A 10,514-nucleotide genomic window follows, 5' to 3' on the forward strand; every position below is an offset into this window, starting at 1 on the left:
GTTTTGAAAAAATATGTTAACACTTAATTTTTATCAATTAAATTATATATTTATAATTGAATGCTATTTTTTATTTTAATTTTTCTTATTATAATGATAATTTGAATGTTAAAAAATAAATGAAAATTTAAGTAGTGCATAAAATTAAATTATATTTTAATAAAATTTATTTTTGGTACAGATCAACATAACTATAATTCAATTGCACAAACAATTAGTTAAAACTTTTAAATACCTAAAATTGTTTTAAAGTATATGTAAATCTTTAATAAAATTAATTTCAAACTCTTGATTAAATATATTCAATAATTTTTTTTTTACAATAACTTCTCATGCTTGCAATTAAAAAATCATACTAATAAAACAAATAAATTTAGACTACGCTACAATATAATTCAACATTAACATTTTTTTAAAATAAAAAATATTAAATAGTCAATCATATTTTTAAATTTTTATATCTTATTTTTTGGTATGTATTTTACATTTTATTTCATCAAATAAATACAAGTGCCATTATATGTTAAAAAAATAAATTGTAATTAAAAAATCATACTAATAAAACAAATAAATTTAGACTACGCTACAATATAATTCAACATTAACATTTTTTTAAAATAAAAAATATTAAATAGTCAATCATATTTTTAAATTTTTATATCTTATTTTTGGGTATGTATTTTACATTTTATTTCATCAAATAAATACAAGTACCATTATATGTTAAAAAAATAAATTGTTAATCAAAGTACAATGAGTCAAACAATTATCCTATATAATAAGTTATCATACGAATTTTACAAAATATTTTAAAAATTAAATTAGACGATTGCGATAAACATGATTTTCTCTCATTTTAATTTTCTTAATCATATCCATTATCTATTATCTATATTTAAAACAGACCCCTGAATGCCACATCATTCTATTTCATCCACCAATTTGTTAGGCCAACAATTTGTTTTTATATTTTTTTTTATTATACTCATTACTGATATGGACTTAGAGAAAAATTTATATATTAATATTGTCACATCAAAAGAAATCTGAAAATCTGATGTGGCACATCTAACAAATATTCTTCCTCTTTTTTATTGCAATTTGTTTTTAGTACAATTTTTATACATTTTTTTCATATAATATTTTGTAAAGCTCGTGTCATAAGTTATAAATTACAATAAAATAAATATCAATTATTTGACACTCATTGCTCCTCCATTATTATTGATAACGGTTATTCATCCATAAATATCTTCAAATTAAATATTACATAGTATCATTACTGGAAAAAAAATATTTTTTAATCAAATCTATAATATCTACAAAATATATCACATGTCATTTATTAGATAAGTAAAATTAATATTTAAATCAAATAGAGAGATATAATTTAGAGTTAGGCCAACAATTTGTTTTTATATATTTTTTTTATTATACTCATTACTGATATGGACTTATAGAAAAATTTATATATTAATATTGTCACATTAAAAGAAATCTGATGTAACATATCTAACAAATATTCTTCCTGTTTCTTATTATCATACTTGCAATTTATTTTTTATTACATTTTTTTAATATAATATTTGGTTGAACTATTCATATGTCATAAGTTACAAATTACAATACAATAAATATCATTTATCAGTTATTCGACTTACTCCATCATTATTGATAACGGTTCTTCCTCCATCATTAATGATAACGGTTCTTCTCTTTCTATGGTTTTAACTATCAATTAATATATTGCGTCATTTTAAAGGTTTATTCATCTCTTCCTCCATCATTAATGTTTTCAAACTTTTTTCTTTTAGATAAAAATTTATTAAAATAGACTATATATATTAAAATAGACTCCCACATAAACATCATATATATTAAAATAGACTCCTACATCTTCATCAAATATTGTGCCACCTAAAAGCTCATGTGGCACATCTAAAAGTTCTGTCATGAGAAAACATTCTGCGTAAGTAAGTTTTCACAACTCCACTTTATCAACTCAAAAGAAAATATCTTTGGAACCCAATTATTTTCAAAGAAGTAGATATAGTTGGAATTTTTTTTTTTACACAACTTTTGAATGAGTGGTATTTTGTAACATATTATACCTATTTGTTCATTTTTCTCAAAATCTTCATTGTTCTTAGTTAGAGTATTGTTTTTGCAGACATATTTTAACTCATTTATGACATGAAAGTGTATTGACTTCTCAAAAGACAAAGAAGATTGTCCACATTCAGCTTTATATGAGTGTTAGTATTGTGTATTCGAGAGAAAACTATGTCTCATTTATATTAAAAAAGTATTTGTGGTTTTTTTACGGAGATGTTTTATATTGTCAATTTTTTTTTAAAATACTACCAATTTTAAGTTTCTACATATGTTTTACCTTTACAAAGTTGTTTGTGAAAATTCTCAAATCATGTTGTATAGAAGTCTCATACTTAAAATATTAGAATTTAGATTTTTTACTTCTTTGACATGATTGTAATGAAATGAATATTAAATGACAAACTCATTTTTATAATTTTCTAACAATATTTTGACAATAAATTTAGATTTGACAACAAAAAAAGAGCATGATTAATTTGATTTTGTGGTAGATAATTACATATATTAATATTTATTAAAATACTTTTAAAACTTTTAACACTAAATATAATTTATGAATTTTATTTATAGGAGGATCTTCACTATGCAAAACATTTTACATATTTTCAAATGTGTATTTGCCAACTCATATATAATAATTACTCAAATAAATTCACTTGAAAAAAATACTCTACAAACTAAATAAGTAGATTATATTATTTTTTAAAATATTAAAATCTTATTCACAACTACTAATATGATGAAGTATACATATTCCGCGCAACGCACGGGTTATATTCTAGTGTAGTATTAAACTCAATTGCAGTAAACACTATATTTCTTTAGAACCATTCATAATATGAAATTATTATTAAATTTATTTTGTGCAGCCTTCTCTGTATACTTGATTTAATATTTATATATAATTTGTGAATTGTACTCTAGTATTTCTAAGAATTGTGAAGATGTGAAGGATTTGATGTTTTGCTCTCTTCCTTTTGAGAAAGGAATGATAAAAAATAATTATTTCACGTTGAACATAGAAAACAATAACTCTACACCTATTATTTTTGTATCCTCTCATTTTATGTTGTATGGTTGGGGATGTGCTACACAGGCAATTAGGACTGAGCCTGATAAACTTGGCCTTTCTGACCTGTTTCCTCTTTATCAGAAATGCTCATGGATGGATCCGCTTCCAATGTTGACATTTGTAATGAAGGCACAATAGGAGGTTTTATTCTGTGTGTTACAGTCATATTCAACCCTTGTGTTGTATGAATTGTGGCTCCAGTAGTCATCACAACCTATAAAGTGACAATGAGTTGAGTCAGTAGGATTTCAGTCAAATCATGACAAGTTAATACTTGCTAACCAGTCAATGTTGCTGTTTAGCACATTGTAATATTAAAGTGTGATCAGGGCGGAGCTAAAACTATGTGCTTCAGTTGTTCGACGCCGCCCTGAACACTTAGTTATTCATTAACTGTAAACTGCAATTAAAAGGAGTTCAATCAATCAACTTTAAGGCCATCATTATCTTTTGCAAAAAGAGTTAATTATGTTTATAGTCTCCTAACTTACGTCCACGTTTGGATTTGGTCTCTAAAGAAAATAAAGTAACTTTTCGTCCCCAAATCCAATATTATCAAATATGCCATAATTGGTCCTCCTTGATTTATTTTAGTTCAAATAATAATTAATTTATGTTCGATTAGTTCCTGCCTGATAGGGACTAAAAAAATATATATATATATATAAGGACTGAAGTGAAAAAGCAAACAGTATTTTATGGTTTTAGGATACAACCAATTGTTCTTTTCAGCACATTTCAAGACATTGGGGACCAATAAACTTTTTTACACATTAGGGACCAAAATTGAATATTAGCAAAAGTTGGGGGATTAAAAACATAAGACTTCATAAAACCTTGAAAATATCACAACAAAGTAACAGACTTACCGGTGGAGCTCCGATCGCCATTTGAAAGTTGAACCGTCTAACAAGCATTGCAAGTGCTACTATAGTCTTTACAATAAGCATCATAAAAGCATACAGACAAAATTATCATTTGTATGTGCACAGCATTTCCCTCAACAAGTCTTTAGAAAACTGAATCTATATGGACATACCTCATATGAAGCAAACATATCCCCTATACATTTTCGCGGTCCTCCACCAAATGGAAGATATCTAAAAGGAAGAATAACAGAATTACTTGGCTGCATATTTTAAACCATGCAAATAGTCTAAATAGAGATAATGTACTTGAAGTTTTGATTCGTCTCATTAGGGTTAGGTCCATCTAACGGCCATCTTTCAGGTTCAAACTTATCAGCACCTTCCCACAGTGTTGGGCTGCGATGCAAGTTCCACACAGATATAAAGATATCTTCTCCTCTGCAAATAATTGAGAAAAAAAAAATTATACTTTTAGCACATATTGTGTATGGATAAAATTGAACAGAGTCTATTTAGATATAAATTTGAAAATAGATTTTATTTGAGGTAATTTTATCAAACTTAGGAAGGTTAATGTAATATACTCTATAACCAAGAGCATTGAGCTCACACTTTAGGTCAATACTAAGAGAAAGTTGAAGTTGAAACATAAATAAAAAGACTATTGAAGAAGGCAAGAAACATTGGGAGAACTGTTCTTAACCAGCTTAACAAGACGATAATTTTTGGAATTACCTTTTTATAGGATACTCTCCAAGAACATCATTCTCAAGAGAGCGACGAATCAAAACAGGTGGTTGTGGGTAAAGCCTTAATGACTGAAAATTGAATACATTTAGAAAAGTCCACAGCTAGCTAGCTATAAAATAATCAATTTAAACATGATGGGAGATATGTCATGTTTATACCTCGTTGATCACTCGAGTTGTATATTTGAGTTTCTTCATGTCTTCAATAGTTGGAAATCGATCACCAAGTACAGAGTCAACCTGTGAAAATCTATATATTATCCTATTCTTCAATATATGATACTTTGATACTAATGTGAAAGCTAAGGATCTCATGAAACCTCTTCTTGGAGCTTGGACACGACACTAGGCTCCTGCAGCCAATATAAAGAAGAAAATATATTAGTGTTAGCCTTCACTGCATTATGAATTAATTCTTCACTTTATATTCGACAACAAAGAAATAAGTGTGTGCATTTCTGTCTGGGGTTATGTGAAGAAATAACCAATGTTCTATTACATGACGCACGCACACAAGCACACATGTGTATAGATATTGACACACACACACGCGCATTTGTACATATGAAAAGATTTATTTTTCAAACTTTCCTGCTCAGTTCAATAATGCAATTCCATATAAAGTAACAGTTAGCTATGAAGTACCGATACAAACACGGACACGTAACCATCAATAATAATTTAAGAAAATGAAAGTAATTGAATGTAATTGCATGTGTCGGTTTCGTTTCGGTGTCTGACACTGACACATGCAGATATTGGACACACCTTTGATCTGAAGTATCGGTGCTATATACACAGTTAGTCCAAAAAGGAATAGGATAATCACCACATAAAAGATCACAAGAACAGTAATCCCCTTTTTTATTAACCTTAGCCACATATTACCTTTGAAAGAAGATAAAAAGTCCAAGTTAAAACAGCGGCCGATGTTTCATGTCCAGCAATGAGCATTGTCATTAAGTCATCACGAAGTTGCTTACTTGACACCTACAAGAAGTCATTACTTTCATAGTTTGCACTTACAGCAAGTTTCTCTATTAACTAAAATAATGTGAGAAGAACTAACATACATCATCTCCTGACGCCAACAAGAAGTGCAGAATACTTGGATCTTGTTCATTCATGTACTCCTCATGAAACTGTAGCTCTTCTTCATCCACCATTCTCTGTAAATGATAATCGAAAAACATATATGAAACAGCAACTTAAGAGTTTATAGAACTGTAGTATACAAGGTTCACAATAGTTATAAGATGAATCACTGAAGTGGGTTTTAACGAAGAGCCGGTTAATGACCGGAAAACTATTGCATGCAACATCAGAGAAGTAATCTTTGTTATGCAAAAGTATGTAAATTTCAAGACATATTTATTATATACGCATATCCATAATCTGGTAACCTACCAAAGATTCAAAACCTGTGCTTTAATGAGGAAATTATAGAAGTTCCACCAATTTTAGTCATAAACTTATATGGATTCAAGAATAATCATCAGACATCGAGTGCCTCAATGTCCATGAAACATCGTAGTCTCGTAGACCTAGATGTGGTCTATCAATCATGAATTGCACAACAGGATTAAAACTATCTTACTATTCCACAGCATATCTGAAAAAATAGCTAACGGTATAGGAATCAGGTTACTGTATTAAAGTTTAGAAAACAGTATCAAAGAAAGCGCAAAAAATTGCAAGTTCATGATGATGAATATAAATTTATAATTGAAGCAGGTTCAAGATTGTAGACAACATATCAATAATTAGAAGTTTCTTGATGCAGTGGAATCACATGATGTATAATATCTTAAACCGATTTTGAGAACATAAGTGTGTCGCTCGTGTAAGTTATGTCACTTTAATGACAAAATTACCTTGCATATTGCTATCAGATTGTTAAGTGTATCATTGACAAGTTTGAGAGCGGCAGTGACCTTCCTTTGACGCGGGGATATGTCTTTCCATATTGGAATATCCCAGACTGGAATCGGAGAAACACTTCGATCTTCTGCTTCTCTCAGTACAGTATAAACAGCCTGACTAATTAGATAAAGTGCAACAATATCAAACTTGTACTTAGTAACTTCACTGGGAATCAGCAAACCAGAACAACGGCATAAAATCAGACAGAAGGGAAGAAGTGGCGGATCCCTAAATTTTTATTAAAAATTATAACTGGTCTCTATGTTTTTTCATATTTTGAAAAACAAAAGTGGATCTCTAAAGAAATAGGCTATTATTAAGTAAAAAAATTATCATGTGGGGTTAGTTGCCTCCATATCTAAATACCTACTATGTACGCCTGTGTAAGGAATATTCCAAAAAGTTTACCTCAATTATACCCGTGTCGTTTGATAAACTATCAAAATCATAATTGAACACTGCTTTGCCAATGACATCCAATGTCAATCGAGAGAAAAGTGACTCCATCTCAACATCTTCTCCATCAGATGCAGCAGCATCTAGCTTCTTGCAGAGCCTATCTGTAGCTTGTCCAAAAAGGCCAATCATAGCAGCTACAAACTATAATCACAATCAAGAAATGAAATCAAGAGCAAGATAGTGTAGTTGTAAGCATCTCTCAACACCATAAATAAAATGAATAAATCTAAACGTCATAAATGACATTCTAATGATGATCGTCAATATTGATTGGTGATCTATGCTACCTAGCTTCTAAAAGTATCAAGTATTTTTCAAATAACTCAATTGTATCCAAGTATTTATAGGATATGATTCAACAGTGACTTTAAATTAATCAGTCAAAGAACACTAGAAAACCTTCAAATGCAATGCTGGGACTATAGCACGCCGTCTAACTCGCCATATTTCCCCATCAGCTGGGATAAGCCCTTTTCCCATTACAAAATCCAGGATCTCAGCCAAGATACCCTGCGCATAGAGAAGCAACAAACAATGGAATGTAAGGAAGAAGCACCAAAGTAGAAAAGTAATTGTACAGCACCAATCATTGTTGAATGTTGATTTTGATTACCTTAGAATAAGCCTTTGCATTGTCTTTCAATATGTGTTTTGCAATTGCCGGATCAGATACAATCAGAAAGGACTGCAAAATAGCCAATAAAGAAACTCAGTTATCCGATATAAGCGCCTTGTATTGTCGACATAGTAAAGTTCTAGGTGAGGGGAGTCTTTCCCCATTCCAGTGCCGTGGCAAATAATCAGTGTGATTACAAATCACCTACCCTATCAGCTATCTCATATAAGACATGGTTTCAAAGAGAAATGAACTACTACCTTTGTCTCTAAATATAATATTCTCCTGAGATTTTTCCTTATCACTTTGCATAAGATTCTTTTTCAAATTTTCAATTGCATTAATTATTTATTTACCAACATCCTCCTAATTATGTTACATTTTTTGCAATCTATAATAAACATTATAATGAACCTAAATTAATTAGTAAAACAATTCAAATTGTAAACAAATTTAATACTACAATACAACCAATTTTCTTAATTCACACAATTTAGTCAATAGAGTCCTATATATAGGGACAAGGTAGTAAAATTCAGCTGGTAAAAAGACTTAACTAACCTTTGGTCCAAAATTGAGCCTGAAAATCCCACCATAAGTGATGTAAAGTTCATACAAGGGAATGAAGAAGGCCTCACTTCGAATGGCTTTAATCGACCCTTTTGCCTCAGGAATTTTTGGGTACAAGCCAAACAAAAATTCCAGAATCTCATTGGGCACTCCAACCTTTGACAGGCTCTTCTTTAATATAGAAGGTAAACTATATCAAACCCACAAAAGAACACGCCAAAATAAATAAATAAATAAATAAAAATCAGTTCTAAATCGCGCCCAGATCAAATTATACACTATAAATAGAGTCACACCTAAAATTAAAGACCTACATAACACTGACACTTCAGATTGAAGACATGTCCGAGTCTGAGACATGTTGACACAATACACACATGTCATTCCATTTAATTACTTCTTTTTTTTTTTTAAATTATTAACCGTGTCCATATGTTAGTGTGTGTCTTTGTTACTTGATAGTTAATTACTAACCCCTAATTGAATTAACACAAAAAATCAAGTAAAGAATGAAAATTTGGAAACTTTATGGTTATTAATGCATACCCAGATTGCTGATTAACAGTGAATTCTCCTGATGCAATTCTAGCAGACAATTCAGCTCGCTGTTTCTCTTCAAGAAGCTGCTCCACACTCTTAACACCATCATCATCCACTAATTCATTTGAGCTTCTACCATTTGAAGAGGAGCATGCTATGAGTGGTGAACAAGATCCTCTTTGTGTTATAGTTAAGGAACAAGGAAAGAAAGAAGAAAAAGTGGTGGTGGGTTTAAGTGGTTTTATAGAAAGAATATGTTTGGGATGAAAGTATTTAGTGGGAATTGAAAGAGGAGGAGGAGAATGATGAAGAAGAGAACCATGGGAAGCCATAGATATTAGATAACACAAAATTGGTGTTAAATACACAGCACTCAATACAATTGTGTTTGTGTCAGCTTCTTAGTTGGAATCTTTTGGATAGATTCCCTTTCAAATTTTGGTTTTTTATGATTTGTGAGTGAACCACGTTCGATTCAGACAACAACTATTGGCATCAAAGCATTGTAAAAACATTTTTTTTAAGGAATCTAGTACTAAAATAAGAGGATGCCCCGTTCGTTAGAAAATTGCATATAAACATTATCGAAATGTGATTTTAGAAGTATTTTTTGTACTAGTAAATAAAATCGGAGGACTTCACGAGCAATCACTTAAAATTATTGTCCATTCCCACCAATTCGCAATTTATTTGGTCTTTAAATGAATTTGAAGACTTTATACTTATATGATTAATTTTATAATTTTGATTAATTCAGAAACAATAACATTTAAACATCAAAATAACTACTTACTTTTTTTAATATAATACATATGACAACAATTGAAAAAATATATATGATGTCTTCACAGCTTAAACTGTACTGTTTGTGTCTGGTGTAACATTAAATTAATGATAAAATAATATCTAGATTATCTAACTAATTAATGTAAGATTTATGGGTCACATATGTAATTAATTAATAAAGTGTGTTAGGGTCATTATATAATTGGCCAATAAACTAGGGGTCAAATAATATATAATAGTTTATGGCTAAAGAGCATAATAGTTATGAAAATTAATAGTGTAGATACCAGGCAGTTTCTAATTTAATGAGGGGCTGAATTGGAAATACTAATAGTTATATATAGGGGTAATGGTCCCCAAGGCAAACACAACAAGACTATTCAGTTTCAAAACCCTAAAGGAGAAAACTCTCTGGTTCTCTCTATCCCCATCAAGAGAGCAAGGTCTTCAGGGTGTTTTGCTGAGGAAGATCACCCAACCCATTGGCTCTATCATCATCATCTCAGGATTTCATTAATGGCAATTCCCACAGGTACGCTTCCGCCTTTGGCTATTCATCATGTAATTGACATGGATTGTTGAGCACAACGTTATTAGGGTTTTTCCAACAATTGGTATCAGAGCTTACCATGTTTAATTCATGATGAAATTTGGTTATTGTCTTTGTTTAGGATTCAATTTGGGAATTTTGACATGATTGAAATCTTAGGGTTTGTAATTTGGGAATTTGAATAATGATCCAATTTTTTTTTTTGGGTCTATTGGATTACCTTAGGGGCTTAGTTTGAATAATGCTGAACAATTGGATAGTTAAC

General features: G+C 30.1%; 1 protein-coding gene across 2 annotated transcripts; it reads right to left on the reverse strand.

The window, feature by feature from the left end:
* Window positions 1-2,993: 2,993 nt before the first annotated feature.
* Window positions 2,994-9,340, reverse strand: LOC101501150 (protein LUTEIN DEFICIENT 5, chloroplastic). 2 transcript variants are annotated; one of them, XM_004492759.4, is made up of 15 exons: window positions 8,920-9,336; window positions 8,365-8,563; window positions 7,801-7,872; window positions 7,587-7,697; window positions 7,137-7,328; window positions 6,680-6,841; window positions 5,879-5,974; window positions 5,694-5,795; window positions 5,126-5,158; window positions 4,965-5,045; window positions 4,792-4,874; window positions 4,363-4,494; window positions 4,227-4,287; window positions 4,057-4,122; window positions 2,994-3,401 (listed from the first exon to the last, which is right to left on the reverse strand). In XM_004492759.4, exons 1-15 carry the CDS (start codon window positions 9,243-9,245, stop codon window positions 3,216-3,218), a joined length of 1,902 nt encoding a protein of 633 aa, XP_004492816.1. In that variant the 5' UTR covers window positions 9,246-9,336; the 3' UTR covers window positions 2,994-3,215. The 2 variants fall into 2 exon arrangements, with proteins under 2 accessions (XP_004492816.1, XP_027188492.1); XM_027332691.2 differs by lacking the exon at window positions 4,057-4,122 and having other exon boundaries at window positions 8,920-9,340.
* Between the last annotated feature and the right edge of the window lie 1,174 nt (window positions 9,341-10,514).

The sequence above is a fragment of the Cicer arietinum genome, chromosome 3 (genome assembly GCF_000331145.2).
Source record: "Cicer arietinum cultivar CDC Frontier isolate Library 1 chromosome 3, Cicar.CDCFrontier_v2.0, whole genome shotgun sequence".
Lineage (NCBI taxonomy): Eukaryota > Viridiplantae > Streptophyta > Magnoliopsida > Fabales > Fabaceae > Cicer > Cicer arietinum.

Bases quoted from the DNA above. Each gene is read 5' to 3' on its own strand.
- LOC101501150 (XM_004492759.4), bottom strand. From the start codon at position 9,245: ATGGCTTCCCATGGTTCTCTTCTTCATCATTCTCCTCCTCCTCTTTCA. The intron at 8,564-8,919 runs GTATGCATTAAT...GGTTTGATATAG, and splicing joins ACTGTTAATCAGCAATCTGG to TTTACCTTCTATATTAAAGA. The intron at 4,123-4,226 runs GTATGTCCATAT...CTTATTGTAAAG, and splicing joins ATATGTTTGCTTCATATGAG to ACTATAGTAGCACTTGCAAT.